General features: G+C 36.0%; 1 protein-coding gene across 1 annotated transcript in view; it reads right to left on the reverse strand.

The window, feature by feature from the left end:
- Positions 1-21165, reverse strand: part of CCDC88A (coiled-coil domain containing 88A) — a 114397-nt gene extending 93232 nt beyond the window's left edge. The window contains exons 1-2 of the mRNA XM_052648821.1: positions 21103-21165; positions 20906-21006 (exon numbers count right to left, since the gene is read on the reverse strand). Of these exons, the coding sequence (XP_052504781.1) occupies positions 20906-21006; positions 21103-21165 (164 nt within the window). The remainder of the gene's footprint in view (positions 1-20905; positions 21007-21102) is intronic.
- Between the last annotated feature and the right edge of the window lie 438 nt (positions 21166-21603).

Genomic DNA, 21603 nt, shown 5'->3' on the forward strand with positions numbered 1-21603 from the left:
CAGACAAAAGATAAACAGCAGTAAGGTCAAGTCATGGTTAAAAATTCAGACAGCTGAAGGGAAAATCCTGTTTTACGTAACTAACTTGGTATACTTTTTGTCAGTAAGTTACATACTACACATACATACTGTAGCTATATTCAGTTCAGTTCAGTCGCTCAGTCATGTCTGACTCTTTGCAACCCCATGAATCGCAGCACGTCAGGCCTCCCTGTCCATCACCAACTCCCAGAGTTCACTCAGACTCACGTCCATCAAGTCAGTGATGCCATCCAGCCATCTCATCCTCGGTCGTCCCCTTCTCCTCCTGCCCCCAATCCCTCCCAGCAGCAGAGTCTTTTCCAATGAGTCAACTCTTCACATGAGGTAGCCAAAGTACTGGAGTTTCAGCTTTAGCATCATTCCTTCCAAAGAAATCCCAGGGCTGATCTCCTTCAGAATGGACTGGTTGGATCTCCTTGCAGTCCAAGGGACTCTCAAGAGTCTTCTCCAACACCACAGTTCAAAAGCATCAATTCTTCGGCTCTCAGCCTTCTTCACAGTCCAACTCTCACATCCATACATGACCACAGGAAAAACCATAGCCTTGACTAGACGGACCTTAGTCAGCACAGTAATGTCTCTGCTTTTGAATATGCTATCTAGGTTGCTCATAACTTTTCTTCCAAGGAGTAAGTGTCTTTTAATTTCATGGCTGCAATCACCATCTGCAGTGATTTTGGAGCCTAAAAAAATAAAGTCTGACACTGTTTCCACTGTTTTCCCATCTATTTCCCATGGAGTGATGGGACCGGATGCCATGATCTTCGTTTTCTGAATGTTGAGCTTTAAGCCAACTTTTTCACTCTCCTCTTTCCCTTTCATCAAGAGGCTTTTTAGTTCCTCTTCACTTTCTGCCATAACGGTGGTGTCATCTGCATATCTGAGGTTACTGATATTTCTCCCGGCAATCTACTTAATGTATAAGAGCTTAGTTTAATCAAGCTATCACTGTGGAGAAAAGTACATTTGTAATTGAGAAAAGACTGTAGGAATAACTCAGTAAAAATGTTAGGTATACTACAGGTACATAAATTTCATTTGTAATCACAGACATTCAGTAAGTATCTTTTCTCTCTAGTCCTCTTCCATGTTTTATTTCTATTTTCCTTATTCTGTATTTGAATTCTCTTAAATTACCTCTCATCTATAACTATCTCCTAAATGGTAACATTTAGACCCCAAAAATACTTTAGAGATTATCTAGTTTCACTATAAATCAGAAAATTGAAGTCCAAAGTAGTAATTTTCCTAGGCTGTCACGGATTCTTCCCTTTACTCTCTTTCAATCTTTTCTCTTACTCAAGAAAACAAAGACAATACCAACAGAAAATGGTTTTGGCAATGTCATCTATAAAATCCATGTGTACAATAAATCATTGCTTTTTTGTTTGAGCATATTCCTGATTGTTTTCATAGTGATTAATTAAACTAAAGAAGATTCATTTCCTTCGCCTCTCCAGTTCATTACAGTACTATTTTCTTTAAAAATCTAGGTATTTAATTCAGATGAAAAATATTTAAGAAATTCTATTTTAGTAGTACTACTGAAGAGGTATGTAAACCCAAAATCCCACAAATATACAGTACAAGCCCACTGTTACATGAATATACATAATTCAGATTATACTTTGGAATAGATGCATAATATTCCAATAAACACATGTGATTTCATTCCCACTTTAACTAATTTTATAATGTAAATATTATCTTTGCCTTCACAGAGTTGTTACCAAGTTTCTCTGTGTTCTTAAAGTGCTTTTAAACTTAAGTCTTACAAGTTTCTGTTAATATTTTATGTCCAACATTACTCATATGATATTTCAAAATTTATTAAATTGCCAGAAAGGCCTATAGTCTCCTTTGCATAAAGCTCTTCTCCAAGAATTAGCAAGTTTTAAGAATTTAGAATATTAGTTTGCTCAAATTCTTTTGAGAAATTTTTGCAGAAAAAAATATTTACGTTCTGTATCGTTTCTTCAGCCTCTGAGAAAGACTGTGTATAACAATTAAAACAATTCTGAATAGAAAGAGCAGGAACTGTCCAGTTTTTATACACTAAGTATAGCAGATGAAATTATTTTAGAAATCTAGGAAAATAGGAAATATGCAATTAAGAGATGTTAGAGAAAGTATTTTGAAAAATTTACAGAAAGTACTTCAACACCTAAAATTAACCTCACTTTCAACAGGGGTCTTAAAAGACAGGGGAATGAAAGTTTTCTAGTGGCTTTATGTTTATAGATATTTGCTATGATTAACAGGGATTTGAGGGGGTTTCCAGATAATTAGTAGATCCTACAAGATACTAGACAGAGTAGATCTAGTAGACTCATGAGCGATTTCAAAGGAATAGTGCAGTTCTTTGGTAAGAACTGGCTGATACCTAGGTATTCAAGACCTCAATTTCAGTTTCTAATCTACACTGTACCTCTGGGAAGTTATTTTAATAATCAATCAGAACTGGAAAGTTCCTACTGCTTTAGAATCATTGGATATTGCATCACAGTCTACCCATAAAGTTCTGAACTGGAGACGGCGGTAACTGCTAAGCACTCTAGGCATGGAGTGAAAGCAATAAACTTTCAATTACAAGGCTTGGGTTTCCCATTTGATTCATGCTTAATTTGAGTTAGGGTCATACTGACATATGTTAGGACCCTGAAATCAGGCCTTTTGACCCCAAGAACGTCATCTCTTTATGTGAGAGACTTCTCTCAGGTGAAACTGCCCGAAAAGTCTTAATCTCAATTCCCATGAAACGCTATTAAACATTTAAGGATGGATCTACTGAAAATAATGCAATTTAAGAAAATTAGTAACTTTAGGAAAAGAAGTATTTTTTTTTAAACGAAGAAAAATATAATAAGGATATGCTACCTGGCTCTGAAGAAAACATTACATATGAATATTGATTACTGAACTTGCAGTAAATTAGAAGGATAGTGTAAGAAAATAAACAGATGGGACATAAAAAAAGCTAAAATCGCACCTACCATTATCAGGAAGTTAGTAGATACTGTCTGAAAGGGATAAATCAAGAAATACTAGGGTAAAAAAAATAAAAAGAAATACTAGGATACGTATATTCTCACTACATTCTAGGCTAAGTGACAGAGGAAACTACTTTTTAAAAAAGTTAAAAGTTTTACTCTGGGGAACAGAAATTAAATGTGGCTAAGTTAGGGCAGAGATTATAGTTTTTCACTGTGAACCTTTTGGTATTAACTAATTCTTTTAACCAAATGGCAATCCACTCCAGTATTCTTGCCTGGAGAATCCCATGGACGGAGAAGCCTAGTAGGTTACACAGTACACGGGGTCGCAACAAGTCAGACACGACTGAGCGACTTCACCACCTTACCTCACCTTAACCATGTAGAAAACTCTTTTAAAGAGGGAAACGATACAAAAAATGCTGTTTCATGAAGCTTTTTTATTTACTTTTAGGAAAAATATCAGGTCATAGATGTGGCACTCAATGCTAGCGATTCAGAGTCACGAGATGTGTGATACTATGCATAAACATAAGAAAATAAAACAATATAAAACATTTCTTCTGTAAAAAGTATGCATTCTATGAAAGACAGAAAGGACTCCACTCCCACTGTATATTTTAAGGTTTATTTCTTTACAGGATACAGGGGTCACAGTGTAGCAATTTAAACATACTTACTATAAGTCCAGAAATCTCTAAAAAGAAACTGTAGTCTATTCAGTATTCTAAAATTCTGTTTTTCCTTCATGTTTAACACTTTAAACGCTAAACAAAGATTAATTCAGAAAGAGTCATAATTAATGAAGTTTTGTTTAAGTTTTTGAAGGCACACCTTAAAAAAAAAAGACTATCTTTGAAAAAACCTTTTTCTAAAACAAAAGATGAGCTATTGAATGATACACACATAATATGTGAGGAAGTACCTTTCTAATCATACACAGCTATCTCTAAGTCAACGTAATTTCAAACTGTCCGTTTCCTCTTATAAGATGAAAATTGAGAGAGGCAAATAGCCTAGCAATATAAGTATAGCTCAAATCTGTCCAGCCACAAGTTAAATGCAACATGGCAGTAAAAGACTGCCTCAAGCAATTTCACATTTATAAATGACCTACTTATGACAAGATACATTAATTTCAATAAACAGGCTATAGTATTATCTGTCACTGCATACAGTAATTTTTAAATTAAGAGTAAAAGAGGAAGGAAAAGTTAGCAATTCTGCAACTAATATTCTAAGATTTGGTCCTTATGTAACGAGGATTATATCTTTATTTATTCATTGACTATTATCTATGAAAAAGAGAAATCTGATAGTTTTAATGGCTTTATGCTCTTCTACCCAGACTGCAAACCTGTTATGTATCCTCTTGGACCATCTGTTTAGTGTTGGTGCCTAACAACTACATGTGCTCATGTTTTTGACAATGCCATTCTAATTTAAAGCTAGTTGTACACAGGGCTTTTTTTAATTTTGAGATATATCACATAAAACATAAATGAATAGTATTTACATGTCATCTTGAAACATTCTGAAATAACTAATTTGCATATTTAATTTCAAATGCACATACACCAGAACGATAGCTTTATGAAATATTAACTGGAAAAATATCATCACATTTAGGGTTATCCAAGTAGTAAGGTATCAGGGAACTAAGTGGTTTTAAAAAAGAAAGTATCCCTTCACCTTAGCATCTCCCCCTTCTCACAAACTCCATCATAATGCATGATGGCCAATAATAAAATATAGTATTAATATAATCTTTTATAAATCTATAAAACATTTTCACATTTTAACTAATTTGATCTTCACAATGATTAAACAGTCATTCTTGGAGAGGTATGTGACACACAATTACCACACTGAGATTATGGACACAGCCCCAACCATCTTCATGTATTAAAACACTTTCATAACTTAAGATAGAGAATGTTAAGATTCAAAAGTTGAAGAAACATCTGATATTTTCTAGTCAGCCCAAGACTGAGCTAGCAGTACAGCACAATCTTCCCTTAACAAACAGAATTAATGCTCTGATTTAAAAATCGCAAATGGACCCAAAGAGAATAAAACTACAATACACTTAACTCCGGTTTTATCTGAATTGGATAAAATGACTAAAGATACACCCCTTACTTGTTAGAATGAGACAACATGAGCTCTTCAAATATTAGGTTAGCAGTTTTCTAACTTTTCGGTCTGAAGATGTCTTTTCCACTCCTAAAAATTATTGATAACTCTAAGGAGCTCTTATTTATGTGTTATATCTATCTATATTTTACTATATTAGATATTAAAATTAGGAAGTAAAAATAATTTGTTAGTCTATCTAAGAATAACAAACTCACTGTATATTAACATAAAGAGCATTTTTATGACAAGTATTCTTTTCAAAACCAATAAAAAAAATTTTAGTAGGGAGTGACATTCTTTCATAACTTTGTAAATTTCAAGTCTCTTTAATGTTTGGCTTAGTAGAAGACATCTGAATTGTTAAATCCACTTCTACATTCAATGTGTTGTGATACATTATTCTGCTCTAAGTATATGAAAAAAGTTGACCTTACACAAACATGCAATCAGAAAAAAGAAGAGTACTTTAATAGTCCTTTCAGATAATTACTGATATTCTTCTCTGATACTATCGAAATTCAGTGAAATGCTACTTTTTTAAAAGGCTGGATACAATCTGGAATTCGAGCCCTTATCAATGAACTCGTCTTGCTGTTATAACATTAAAATCTACTGGTTTATCTGACACGTTGAATGGATCTTTTACAAATGCATGATTTCTTACCAAGCACCGGTCATTTTGAAAATACTGTTTTCACTGAGTTACACAGATCTTCCCAACATTGCACATTTTATCATTTAATATTTTAAAATTACATTATTATCACCTCCAGTCTCACCAGAAAAGTCTTCAAATGTTGAGAATCTACCAAGTTCATGATTTCTGTAATTCAGTCTTATCACCGACAACACACAGTATCAGATATCTTCCTTGAAGTGATAGGCTCACTTTATTCATTTTTGAGAAAGTGTTTGCAGAGAACTCAAGCTTGAATAACTATAGTTTGCCCATCAGTCATTCTCTCAAGTAAAAACAGCGTTCCACAAAACAGAGACTTGCTCTGCCTTGCAACTCAAAAACTCATGAGTATTTTTTCTTGAAAGAATCACCATACCCCACTATACAACAAAAGTGTTTCAGGCATACTTCCCATTTCGTCCTTCAGAATGTAAAAAAGACACACACTCAAGAGTCAAGACTAACCAAGGTAAATTTTACTTTATCAAGACATTTTAAAGTAAAGCTGGATTTCTTCTTAACTGCAAATACATAGTGTGAAGAATATAAGTACATATATAAGTATATAGTGTGGAAAGTATAATGACCACCAGCACAGTCTGGTGCTACTCCACCATTTATGCTAAGATGTGAGCAGTTTTACCCACTCTTGCTCTTCTACCATTACTGCTTTTGCAACTCGGGTAAGAAAGGCAAATGCTATCTCAATATTATTATGAAGATAATTCTGACCTGAGAGACAACCAGACAGACTCCCAGCTATCTGCTGGTCTCACTTTGAGACCACTGTGTTAGGCTAATCAACTCCTGTTCTTGACTATGGAACTCTGAGGACTTAGTATTATGCTAATCAGTGCCTCCATAAAGTAACAGAATCTTCATGTACTCAGTGATCAACCACATGGCGAGTCACTGAAACAGAAATTGTTTATATAGTACCAACGAGCATCACCGACCAGTGGTGGAACTTTCATCCATTGCCCTTAAGCCTTCAGAAAGGGTCACAGGAGTCTGTCTAAATCAGTCTTCTAGGGCAGTATATGCTCCAGATCCAGTTACCCTAGAGACTCAAGAAACCTCAAACTGAGTTGATGTGCAGTTAGGTACTTTCCTTGATCAGTGACCAACTTATTAACTAGTATGGCTTTCACTCCCACACTATCAATTCTCTAAAGATACTTAACCTGAAGTCCATAAATCCTCCTAGGGTAAATTAAATAGTTCATTTGATTAATTATCAATGACATGTATCATTGTCATTTCTGAGAAGTAATAAAGCCCTCTAAATTACGAAAAACTTTAAAAAGTATTTTCTAAAGTACAATCTCTTCTAATTAATGAACTAAAATGCACAGTCAGAGAAACTTATCTCAAGTAAGAAGTTTTAAACTTTGATAAGAAAATGCCTTTTCATCATCAGTTTCTCTAATATTAAACAAAAATAGTTCCCATAACTCTAGGGATAACTCTAAGAATATGAATTCTATTAAGAGCAGAATTCTATTAAATGATACTGGTTTAATATACGCCCTTTTCAGTATCCCATAAAAGTGATCCAAAAGAATCACAAGCTAACTTCATTATAAGTCCACCAACTAAAGGCAAAACAATAGATGCTTATTAAAAAAGCAATGATAAGGACAGACTGAAATGAAAGAAAAAATACAGTAAAAAGAAGTAAAACAGAAGGGAAAAAAATAGCCACACATATAACAAGCATTGTACTGAAAAATATGTGATCAATTGAAAACCAAGTAAGAAGAAAAGCGCAAATAGGGAGGTAAGAAATTATTAATAGGCAAGATGGTCTACAAACAGGAGGAGGAAACTGTTCCAGGGGCCTCCAATTTCATAAATATGGATCACTAGTTTTTAATAGAGGAACATATGACTTAGGATTTCAGAATATTTTAAAAGTGCCTAGGAACAGCAAAGTTGATGGATAATGGGATGTTCAGAGGAAAAACATGCAATATTCACTAAATACGGAATTTAATTTCTCTATAAAAATAAGAATTTCATTTTAAAAATAGAATTAAGAACAAAAACCTCTGGAGAACTATGCAAAGAAGGCCAGAGTAAATAACTGTGTAATAGCCTATGTCTTCAGAATAATGTGCAATATACGAATATTCTCAGATAACAGAAAAATTTGAAGACAGCACTATCTAAACTCTGAAACACTGTTTTAACGTCTATTAGCACAGACAAAACTTTAAAATCCTTACAATTACCAGACGTATGCCATAAAGATAGCTAAATTCTAAACAGTTAAACTGCAAAAGGAGAGTTTCTTGGTCAAGAAAGGTGCACAGCACAACCGAAAAAAAACAAAAACAAAACCCACAAGCAACCTAATTTTCAGGGGATTGTTAAATCCCCTAGATAAGCTATATTCTTTAAATGTAGACTTTAATGCATTCTAAAAGCCCAAAATAATTGTAATAACACATCCTAAAACTATTCTGCAAAATAAATTCATAAACAAAATATGCACTAAATGATAGTCACGAGAATTTGAACAAGAGCACAGACACATAGCAATTGAAATATTTCTCATACAAAATTAGGCCTCATTGTCAAAACACACTGCCATCTCACAGATTTAAATGTTAAAATTAAGTATTCAAACTTCACATCATTTTTCTTATAAGCACATAATTTTAAATATAGTCTGTCTGCTCAACTTATATCTTCACATCATCTTTCATTCTTCCTTTTCACACACTGTAACTAGAATTCCATTAATTCTTTTGCAGTAATTCTTGAATTTGCTCCTTCTGTAGTCATACACCTCACCCTGATCAAGGACCTCAACACCAAAAGCATAAATGACATCACTACTACCCATCTATCTTCCTTACCTATTCCTCAAACACTAGTATTAATAGAACACTGAGTTCAGTTCAGTTCAGTTCAGTTCAGTCACTCAGTCATGTCCGACTTTTTGCGACCCCATGAATCACAGCCCGCCAGCCTCCCTGTCCTTCACCATCTCCCGGAGTTCACTCAAACTCATATCCATCGAGTCAGTGACGCCATCCAGCCATCTCATCCTCTGTTGTCCCCTTCTCCTCCTGCTCCCAATCCCTCCCAGCATCAAAGTCTTTTCCAATGAGTCAACTGTTTGCATGAGGTGGCCAAAGTATTGGAGTTTCAGCTTTAGCATCATTCCTTCCAAAGAAATCCCAGGGCTGATCTTTAGAATGGACTGGTTGGATCTCCCTGTAGTCCAAGGGACTCTCAAGAGTCTTCTCCAACACCACAGTTCAAAAGCATCAATTCTTCGGCGCTCAGCCTTCTTCACAGTCCAACTCTCACATCCATACATGACCACTAGAAAAACCACAGCCTTAACTAAAAGGGCCTTTGTTGGCAATGTAATGTCTCTTCTTTTGAATATGCTATCTAGGTTGGTCATAACTTTTCTTCCAAGGAGTTTAAGCGTCTTTTAATTTCATGGCTGCAATCACCATCTGCAGTGATTTTGGAGCCCAAAAAGATAAAGTCTGACACTGTTTCCCCATCTATTTCCCATGAAGTAATGGGACCAGATGCCATGATATTCGTTTTCTGAATGTTGAGCTTTAAGCCAACTTTTCCACTCTCCACTTTCATCAAGAGACTTTTTAGTTCCTCTTCACTTTCTGCCATAAGGGTGGTGTCATCTGCATATCTGAGGTTATTGATACTTCTCCCGGCAATCTTGATTTCAGCTTGTGCTTCTTCCAGCCCAGCGTTTCTCAAGATGTACTCTGCATATAAGTTAAATAAGCAGGGTGACAATATACAGCCCTGACGTACTCCTTTTCCTATTTGAAACCTGTCTGTTGTTCCATGTCCAGTTCTAAATTCCATTAATTCACTGGTGTAATTCTCAGTACTTGTAATACTATAAATAGTATGTGCTCAATAAACTGAATAAACAAATCAATTCCTTCCTCAATCTGTGCTGCCAATTAATGCCAAAGTGATTTTCCTAAAATATTACTTTTAATCCCCTAATGAGGAATTTTAAATGGCTCTCCAATGCCTATATATGCAGTCTAATTCATAACTAGTGAATTTTCAGGTTTTCTATAATCTGGCCTACTATGGGTCCCCAAATTGGATTTTCTGCTAAGGCTAGTCCCCTCACCATCTTCCAATTAATAAATATACATAATATACTTTTCCCTCAAGCTGCTCCCCTACTTTAAAACACCCTCCTCTCATCTATGGCTATCAAGTCCAATCATTCTACAAGATCTGAATCAAATCTAGCTTCCTCCCTATTTAGGTTTCCCTGACTATCCATAACTCAAGAAGCTAAACCAAACTTCTAACTTCTGTATATAAACAGTAGCTTCCCTACTCTTTTAGGTTTGTTCCTAATCGAAACCTGCTAACATACACACACTCTCTCTCATTGAAAAGAAACATAAAACTCATGAAAACTAAAGAAAGGAAGAGAAAAGCTACTAACAAGAGATTTGTTTTCAAATACATGCTTGGAATCATTGATCATTCATCTAGGTATACATTCAATACTTAACACAAATACTTAACTTTAAAATAATAAAATGATATATTGCAAGATTTTGAATCATCACATATACATTTACAGAGGTAGAAATCCAGTTTAATTCATTTGCAAAGATTTTAAACAAAGAGTTGGAGAAAATGAAATTAGCATTCAATTATAAGTAAACAACACTCCATTTTCACTGAACATTCAAATCAACTAGGATTTTACTGTGATTTACCCTTTCATAACCAGTCTCAGCGAAAATGGACTGGAATAGTGATGAACGTTCATTGGACTTCTGTGATCATTTTACAGTATATGCAAATACTGAATCATTATGCTGCATACCTGAAACTAATATAATGTTAATCAATTATACCTAAAAAAATACATTCTCAAAAATAATGCAAAATAAAATTTTGCTTAATCTTACAAAAAAATAAGAAGGATTGGAGTATTGCCTCCAGTGGTCTTTCTTCACTTCTTATCCACTGCTAAGTTGCTTCAGTTGTGTCTGACTCTGCGACTGCAGAGATGGCAGCCCACCAGGCTCCCCCATCCCTGGGATTCTCCAGGCAAGAACACTGAAGTGGGTTGCCATTTCCTTCTCCAATGCATGAAAGTGAAAAGTGAAAGTGAAGTCGCTCAGTCGTGTCCGACTCCTAGCGACCCTATGGACTGCAGCCTACCAGGTCTTATCCACTACCACTTTGTAATAAATAATCCAGGTCTTATTCAAGGACTAGAACTCAACACCTAAAACTTAAGCCATCATCCTTGGTCCCTTACCAAGCTAGGGAAAGGCAACAGTCGTGTTGTCAATGGTAACGTGAAGTTCAAATATTTTTCTGGTTATCATTAGGAAAGTAAGTCACATTAAGAATACATCATTTAAAAAAACTTCCCCAAAAACTTTAGCTATTTCACAAAGTTTGATTTTTAATACAAGGGTTATGCTAATAAAATTTCCAGTTACTGGTCTTCTTTCCCTACTATTGAAATTTTCTTAAATTATAACATCGTTAAAATGAGCTATTTATTATCCAGCTTTCTTTTTTAATTCAAAATACTTTTGCCTACCTCTAATGGTGATCAAGAGACCACAGCTTCATAAAGCATAAGGAAATAAGTTCCTTCTCAACTTTAGTTACCTTCACTCTATTTTATTGTATTCACCCATTACTATGGTATAAGTTTGGCTCTAAATGACCACCCAGAATTGAAACCTCCAAAAGCTCAAATTCCAAAAGTCCCCCCTGACCTCAACATCACACACTACTCTGTCTCACTTCTTCACTCCTTCTAAACCAACTTTTCATTACTACAAACTCTAGTCTATCAACCTCCCCTAATGACACTTCCCTCCCTCCTCACTTTAATGCTCACATTCTATTCATTTCACCTCTCATCTGAAAATGTTCCCACTCCACATATCTGAATCAATCCCTAATTTTGAATAAACTCCACAGATCTTCTGGGTCAGTTTCTGAGTGCTAAGCATCACCGAACTCAACCATGCTGACTGGCTTGCTAAAATGTGTGGTTTCCAAATCTCAAATAAGCCATCAACCCTGCAAGACAATACTTGTATTCATTTTTAACTGACTCCCTTTGTGATTTCCTCCCAGCAGCCTTGTCAAATTTTCCACTTTCCTCTAACTTCCAGCCTTTAAATGTTGCTGCTTCCTAGGATATGTCATTGGCCCTTTTGTTTATTTTTTGAAATCCATGTCCTTAATTTCTATTACAAACTTAAAAGCTAATTCCCGTATTTCTCTCTCTATTCTAAGCCTTTCTCCTGAGCACAAACCCATGTATATCCACCTGCCCACAAGATATTTCTCACTGTTCACCGGACATTCCAAAATAAAATTATTTTCCACACTTCTCGCCCCCCTTAACTTATCATAATGCCTTACTTACAAAAGGCACTACCACTATCATCCATTCTTTTTTTTTTAATATCTATTTATATAGCTGCATCAGGTCTTATTAAGGCATATAGACTTAGTTGCCTGTGACATCTTGGATCCCTGGGTCAAACCCACATGTGACATCTTGGATCCCTGGGTCAAACCCACATTCCCTGCACTGCAAGACGAATCAGTAATACAGAATCACCAGGGAAGCCCCTCTACCAACCATTCTCCACCCAAGCAAAAAGCTTGATAATCATCTTAAACACATCCCTTTCTCATTCTCCATACCAAAATGGTAGCCGACTCCCATCACGTCAGCATTCTCTCTTCCATATCATTTCTACATCAACGTGGTTTCTATCTCTGTTCTGGTCTCAGACTCAGTCCTTCTAATGCAAATGCTATCTGCTTAATTATTCCAATGTTCTTTAGTTTATATTAATGCTTTTCAAGATGGGAATAAAGTAGTGAGTGACAAATTTTAAAGAAACAAATTATCAAGAATCTCTGAGGATCTGTCCATAGACATCCTAAGAGTCTTAGGCGCCTGTTTGAAAAAAAGTCACTTCAGAAACTAATTTAAAATCTATGATTTAAAAAAACCAACATTCAATAGGGAATTACTACTGCAAAAGAAATGTTTTACTATTACTAATTGAAAAAGAATTTTAAAAACTGACATGAAACCAAGAAAGTTAAAATTTCTAAAGATTCCCAAGAATACCTGTGGACCCGGTTAAACAAACACTAGTTATGATGGCTAATTATATATGTTAACTTGGCTGGAACACACAGTGCCCAGATAGTTGGTCAAATATTATTCTGCATGTTTTGTGAAGGTGTTTTCTGGACAAGATTAACAATGTTAAATCAACCGATTTTAAGTAGAGCAGATTATCCTCCATAATTGGGATGGGCATTGTCCAACCATTTGAAGACCTTAATGGAACAAACAGAATTTTCTGCTAGAAAATTGCCTTTGAACTCAGCGCATTTCTTCCCTGAGTTCACGCAGGCCCATTCCATTAAATTTCAGACTAAGCCTCCACAATCTCCTGAGCCAATTCTTTAAAATAAATCTATTAATACATCTCTCTCTCTCCCCACACACATGTACACACATACACATACAGACACACTGACACAGATACAATCTTGTCAGTTTCGTTTCTCTGGAGAGGACCTGAACAAATATTCATCTCTCCAGGAAAACACTCGATCTTCTCAATGCGGTTTCTTAAGGACAGCTTGCCACTCTCCACCTCTTCAATTCATTTCCCATGTGCAAGAAGCATACAATCTCTGCTCTGGCCACATAAAATATCCTACAGCTCCCCAATTCCACCATTTTTATTCACATTTTCATGTTTCTTTTCATGTTATTTTCTTTACTTAAAACGTCCTCCCTCCTATTGCCACTATTTGTGACTTCTATTCACTTGACTGCTCCTATTCAATGTAAATGATTACCTCTCTGTGCCAACACTGTACCAAGAACATAATTCCACCACATAGCACGTATGTCACGCTGCAATTTGTTTACATGTCGTCTCCGTTACTAGTGGGCAAAAGACTGTATCTTACTCAGCATCACATCCCAAACACCTATCAGACAGTTTGTGTACAGATTTTGCTATTAAATGAATGAAGTGATCTCTGAATGAACCATCCCTTTTATCCTTCTCATTATGTTTATAGATCCTGGCAAAAGAGGTCTCTGTCCAGAGTGGCACTCTGGCCCTCCTCAGGACATGCCCCTCACCACTGGGCAAGAAGTCCATGAAAACAAGAGGACAAACCCCTACCACTTCTTGATGACACTCCACTTCTCTGGAACTGTGGAATTTCTTATTAAAATACCTCTAACCCAATTTCAGCACCTGCACAGGCCTCTTTTCCCGTAAGTTCTGAGGATGTGTTCAATGCTACAGATGTGTACATCCTTGGGCCAAGCAGTAGCTGTTTGGAAGAGGGAGTACAAGAGCCTGGACCTCAGGTACATGCAGGATGTCCACAGGCATGCACAGAAGATCGCTTTGTGGTGCCAGAGTCAGGGATGGTGATAGGAGGCTGGGATTCACCTCTTCAGATACAAAACTGTGAATTTATGAATTCTAAGTTCCACAAATTATTAATTTGAATTTTTACTGTTAAGCTGGGGACAAAAAATCTCAGTATGTTGAACATCAATAAGAAAGTTACTAGAACGCAAACTGAAGGCTTTATATATTCTAATACCATACAAAACCACCAACTATGACTTGTTCTTACCACCTCACATAAAACATAAGGGGAAAACTCCAATAAAGGTAATTAAAATAAATAAGGGGACAGAGGGAAAACAAAAGCAAGGAGAAATGGAAGACAAACTAAAGGGCTTCCCTGGTGACTCAGTGGTAAGAATCAGTGTAGCATGACCACTGAGCCTGTGCTTGAGAGCACAGGAAGCGCGACCACTGAAGCTGGCACACCCTAGGGTCTGTGAAGTCCATGCACCACAACTACAGACTAGCCCCCACTCTCCACAACTCAAGAAAAACCAGTGCAGCAATGAAGACCTAGCAAACCAAAAACAAATATTTTTTTTTTTTAATTTAGGGAAAAAAGGGAGACAAACTAAAAAGTAAAACAAAATTGTACAACACTAAAACTAGAGAGTGTCCTCAAAATTTTGACAATTAATAAAATTACAAAACGTGCATTCATTCCTTTGACTTTTACTGAAAACTTAGATGTACCAATCTATGCTACATGCTGACGATACATGCCACGCACTATGCTAAGTGCTGGTGACTCGTAACACTGAATCTCTAGCCTCCAAATGCTAACTGTCTAGCAATAACAACAATTTAACAATTTAGTAAAGGTAGCTAAGGAATAACACAGGAGAGGACAATTAACTCTGCAAAGGGGCTTCTCAGCATGTTAAAGGATGAGTAGGAATTTGCTGGCACAAAAAAAAAGGTGGGGGGAGGAAGGGAAGTCCAGAAGACAGTTATTATTATAATAGAAATAAAAGATTTCAACAGCTAACACTTACTTAGCACTCGCTATATGCTAAGCATTGTGCACAAACCATCCTATTTGATTCTTATAATAACACTGTGATTCTCTTTTTATCCTGTTTATAAATGAGAAAACTCAGAAGTGAGATAACACCAATAGAGATCATACAAAACCAAGCTGTGAAAGATCATGACTTGTTTGAGGAAACATGAACAGGCAAGTATGGTGATGTGAAACCAAGTCCACCTGATGCAAAGCCCAAATTCATTCCACTTTACCACACAGCCTACTATTCATTCACTCAAGGTAAGTGTAGCAAGAACCTACTGTGTATCAAGCACTGTGTTAGGAACAAAGATATAAAAGATATAGTCTTTGGTACCAAGACACTCACAGGTTAGTCAGTAGAGTCTAGCATACCAAAAACTGCTATTACCAAGGTATATATAGGGTCCTACGGAAGCACAAGGAGTGCTAAGCCTCAGATGGCCCAGGGAATGGCTGCAAAGCTAAAGAAAACACTAGTAAGGAGGTGGAGAGTGTTCTAAGGAAGGGAAATGTGTACAGAAAGGCACAGAGACATGTGAGAACACAACTTGTCTTTGGGAACTCTAAATTCGCTCAATCCTCGGGCATGCACTTGAGAACTGGTACTATGCAAAGATAAAAACAGAGAATCGGGCCGTAGCCAGATCTCAAAGTAGTCTAGACATTCCATAACGTGTTTACTCTGAAGGCAGAAGAAGGCTGCTGAGCCATCTTACAGATAGGAGTGACATGATAAAATCTGCATATTGAAAAATTTCCCATGATTACAGATGAGGAGACAACTTGAAGTGGGGCAAGCTAAAGGTAAGAAAACCAGTCAGGGGCTACTGCATTAACCCGAGTCAAGGACACATCTGAGAAATACTTGGGAGGTAAATCAAAAACCAGGTAGAAAGAGAGCAACTCTGACTATATCATGAGTGCGTTCTTAAAGAAGTCAAAACAAAAAAAAAACCTGAACAAAAACTGTATGAGAGACCATACCAAAATTCAGAGTCAATGCCATACTTGGTAAGAAAACATGTATTTTATTAGACATTTGACAGTTACTTAGTCATGAAGTTAGCACAGTGTATTTTTGAATCTTAAGCACTAATAGAATAAAGGAAGATTTCTCAGTCAACTTCCTCTATTTAATGCCTTCTTTAGGTATACTTTATGAAGCTGCTTCTTCGGAAATACTTAAGCAGAAGTTGGATGACCATGTGTCACATAAGAATGATTTTCATGGTAGATGATTTTTTAAATCCCTTCAAATTCAAGATTTCTAAAAGAAGAAATGCCATAAACAAGTATATCACAATTACTACATAATTCAAGTACTGTAGGGGTCTATCGAATGGGGTTGAATCACAGAATTTCCAAATATGGTTTTGATATTATTAACAACTTTTCAGTACTTAAAACCCTAACATAACCATATTTTCAACTGCTTAGAGTAGTATGACTAAAATTATGAAATCAACTACATGTCACAAATACCTTAAAAATTCACAGCAAGTAATATCCTAAATTGGTTGCAAAACTGTATGACATCTCAAACAGGAAAATGATTATTTCCACTTCACTGTCACCAAAGCCCTATGTCTGATAACTAACACTGAAGAGAAAAGATCTCATCTGGTTGAAGTAGGAAAATGCCCTGCAGCATGCAGAAGAGCTGGCCATCATTACAGACCTCTAAATAGCTTCCTCTTCCCATTAGTTAGGGGGCTGATGCCTTGTCACAGGCTCTTACAGAGATTCTTTGATTCAAGGAGCTACTCAATGAAATTCAGGATTCATCTCTGAATAAAGTGAATCCCAAACCAGTGAACAGACTCTGAAATGATAAGCAGAGTCATAAACTAGAATGAAGAGGTCCACTGTTTACTTTCAAATTCTGGGTCAAAAATGGCAAATCCAGAAGTCACTAAATTAATGAATATTCTTACTCTTTAGATGAAAAAAAAACAATTCTACCATAAGGATCCTATAATAAAATTCTGTCACATCTGAAAGCGGGAATACAAGACAGGTTTTAAGTATATAAACAGATTTTCACATCTGGCCAAGATGAAATTAAAGGAACCAAATTTACCCTCCTGCCTGAAACAACTGGGTGGGGGGGCGGCGGGGAAGGACACAAAACATACGAAGCATTTTTCAAAACAATGGACACCAGGCAACAAAGAACAGTAGATCCTTCATAGATGGGAAACATACAAAATAAATCCTACCATTGTACCAGTTTATTGCCTTGAAAGAGTTTCTAGGCCGCAGAACAGGAATGGGGAACGGAGGCAGAGCACAGTGGTCTCCCTGAATCCAGGACACAGAACTTAGCCTGGGGACAGCAAGGTGACCTTCATATACACAGCAGAGCACCTAAGAGAGAGCTGCTCAGAAAGATCCAGAGATCTGCACAGGTTATCCCTCAAGTCTTTAGCTGAGTACTTATCAGTACATATGTGTGAAGAAACCATCCACGGGCAGTGAAAGAACCACTAAGAAGGATTAGAAGGAACACCACCCAGAGCGCATAGAAGGCCAGGAACAGGTCCCTGTTCCCACTGCCAGAGTACTCAAAAGGGTTTTGCCTCAACAGTGCAACAGAGCAAAGTGGTACTGCCTAACACAACTTAAAAGCAAGATCTGAAAAGACCACTGTTTCCAAGTAACTTAACTGCATTCCAAAACAAAGCTCAAAAATATTTTTAATGAGATGCAAAAAAATCCTGCACCCAACAAAGTAAAATTTCAAATGTCTGGCATCTAATAAAAAAATTACCAGGTATGCAAAAAGCAAGGAAGCACAATCCATAGTGAGAAAAAAAATCAATCAAAACCAACCAAGAAACAGCACAGACAATATTAGAAGACATGAACATTAAGCCAATTATTACTGTACTCTCTATGTTCAAGAAGCTACAGAAAAGACAAAACATGACATCTATAGACATGGAAGATATAAAAAAAGATTGAATTTTTAGAGATGGAACTACAGTATCTAAAATGAAAAACACACTGGATGGGACTAACAGCAGATTAAACATTACAGAAAAAAAGGATTAATGAATTAGCAAGATAACCCAAAGTGAAACAGAGAAAAAGACTGAAAAGAAAACCGAATGGTATATCAACAAACATCAAGGAGCCTGATTTACATGTAACTGGACTTCCAAGAGGAGGAAAGGGGACAAAGAAAAGACATATATACATATATACTTAAGAAATAATGGCCAGATTTTTTCCAAATTTGATAAAAACTATAAAACCACAGATCCAAGAAGTTCAATGAACTCCAAGCACAAGAAATATCACACACACAAAATAATCCATATGCTGCACTTACAAACGGTTCTCACCCACAAGTTCTATAACCAAACTTAATCTAGAAATTATTTTTAGGTTAACTTACTAGGTACAATTTCAACTGACAATTTAATATAATAAATCAAAAGTTAATTTGAGCAAAGTGCTTAGTAGAAATCTTAATGATTTCAAAATTAGCAAAATATAGCTTTTAAAACAATGTGTATTTTGTTGCCCTATTAGGTAAATAATTAGGTAATAAATTACAATAAATTTGTGTTGATCTCATAAGACACTTTTTAAAAAACTAAAACATATGTCTTTCTTTTTTTCTTAATTTTCTTTTCCTTTAATTTATACAGGTCATTCAGAACAGAATTAGGACACTGAAAAAACTTTTAAAGAAACTAAAAGGTGGAATTAAAAACAGAAGCAGATTTGAGGTTTGGAATGGAGCTAGTCTTCCCAAAAAAACAACCTGGCAACCACTATTTTGGAACACCATTACTTCAAAATATACACACACATATATATTTTAAGTATAAAACTATACCCAAAGTGGAAACAAGCTAAAGTGTCTGTTTTTAGCACCTCGGCTAACTATTCTGGCTTCAAAAAATATCCACTAAATATTTCTTGGAAAAAGAATCATTCAAATAAAAACCATTAAAGGAGAAAACTGATGTATTTTCCTATATTTATGAACACACCTTTTTTTAGGGTTCAACATACAAACTCAAAATCTTCTGTCTAAAAACAAATGAGAAAAGAGACACAGGGGAACAAGTTCTGAGTATCTACTGTAATGGCTACCCTTCCTGTCATTTGTGTTCCCTAAAATAGAAGTTGGTTTAATTATTCTACCATTTTGCTTGGAAAATAGAGGGATATTTCAAAGATTAAAGATACTTCCATGGGAAAGCTGCCCAAAATATATTTATTATCCCTGGAAATAATTATGTCCACATCATTCCCTTTTCCTTTCTTAAGAAAAAAAAAAAACATTCAGATAACATATTTCTTTGGGTGCCTATACAAAAAAAAAAACACTTTTGGAAACATGTAGTAGTGTAATACTTTGCTGTACGATCAACACATATATGAAAAACAACACAAAGTCTCTGAGCATACAGACTACAAGACTCTGAGTACACAGACTGAAGTTACAAGTGGAACAGTCATTTATGGATTTCACTATACCTTCTTTTAAGTAGAAAAATCTAAAGAGAAAACTAATACCAAAGATATACAGAATTGATCATTTTTATGTTAGGGTATTAGTCTATTAACAGTAGACTTATTCTCTGGTAACATTTACGAATAATGCACTAAATTCCCCACATATCTAACACAAAGAATATCTTAAAATAGAAAGTTTCAAACTACTCTTGTAATCAGGTAGTATTCAAGAGAAATAAGGCTAATACACATAATTTTGAGCACAGCTGTAATATTCACTACACTGATGTGCTGAGAATGCACCTAGTGCTACAATATCTATGATAAAGAGTTTTTATTTCATTGACCCAGCTACCAATGTGATTTCGATATTCAACTGCCACCTCAAAAACACTTTTCTACTTAATTTAAAGCCAACATTATAAATATAAAAAACAAAGATTTGCCTACTAAATCATTAGCTAATTGTCATCAAGATTTCAATCACCTGCATTTCAAAACAAGCTCTAAGAACACCTTAAAATGATTCCCCAAATATTAATCAAATAATTCACACAATCAATCATCTAATCAGACTTTAGTTATTATATGCATTTAAATTACTTCCTACAGCAAGTCTTCACCAATCAGAACTGCTATTTGAAATTCTTTTCTCTGAAATCTGTTACTTCACCAGTTTCAAAATTTGAGCCATTTATTTTTAGACACAAAGGTTAATAAGAAACATTCTGTACCAAATGCACATAACTTTACAGTAAACGCTCCCCCCCCAGGCCCCCACCTCAGGAAACTATTCTAATTCTCCTCCTCATTTTACCAAATTATCAAAAAGGACACAATGTGGTTTGGATTTCAGCACTGAAGACAGTAAGTGACAATACATGATTTGCAGAATGAAAAATTAAAGTTTCACAATTTTAACAGGTATAATTACTGGCTTGTGATAAATGGGGTGGGCATGTAAGATTATCACCTTTCAAGGTGCAGTTCTTAAACCACCTGAATTTTTCTGATCAAAGATCTTAAAACATAGTCTCTAAGTTCACAGTGTGCAATTAAAAAAAAAAAGCTGCCTAGAAAGAAAAAACAGAGCACTTACATTTGAAGCATGACTTGGTTCAAGAATACCCCATCCACCAAAGCCACATACTCATCCAGGTTGGTCCCATTTCCTGCAGCCAGAGGTCCAAACGTTTTAACCTAGAACAGAAGGATCATTACGACACGAACGCCCACCTCCATCTCTGCAGCCTCAAATAATGCAGCAAAATATGCAACAAATAACACCCCACTTACCCAAGTGACCAAGGGGCTGTTCATGAACTGCTCCAGAAGGGGAGTAAAAACCTCGTTCTCCATTTTACAGAGAATGTACTTGAAAAAAAAAAAAGGAACTACCACAAAAAAACGCCTAGAGTATTGGTCACTAAACGCTGAAGAAGTAAGTAGAAATCAATGAAAGTCCACTTTGGCACGGGAAGAAAATCCCATCGTGGAGGGGAAAAAAACTCTCCCTCCTCAAAAAACACCCCAGAGGGAAACGAATCGAAATCCCGAAAAGTGGCTTCGACAGCAGCCACGAGCGGCAGCCTGCGCTGGAAATGTCTGTACCGGGCGAGGAGGGGCAGAGAAAAGGCATCTGGAGGAGGAGGAAGGGAGAAGGGGCTGGAGCAGCAAGACAAAAAGCCCGTCAAGGTTGCCCAGCTCCTGGAGAAGCCAGACCAGCGAGGCTGCCCCCAACGAATTAATCCCACCGTGGGCTAAATGAAATCCCACGTTAGATACTACGTTAAGGGT

The sequence above is a fragment of the Budorcas taxicolor genome, chromosome 11 (genome assembly GCF_023091745.1).
Source record: "Budorcas taxicolor isolate Tak-1 chromosome 11, Takin1.1, whole genome shotgun sequence".
Taxonomy (NCBI): domain Eukaryota; kingdom Metazoa; phylum Chordata; class Mammalia; order Artiodactyla; family Bovidae; genus Budorcas; species Budorcas taxicolor.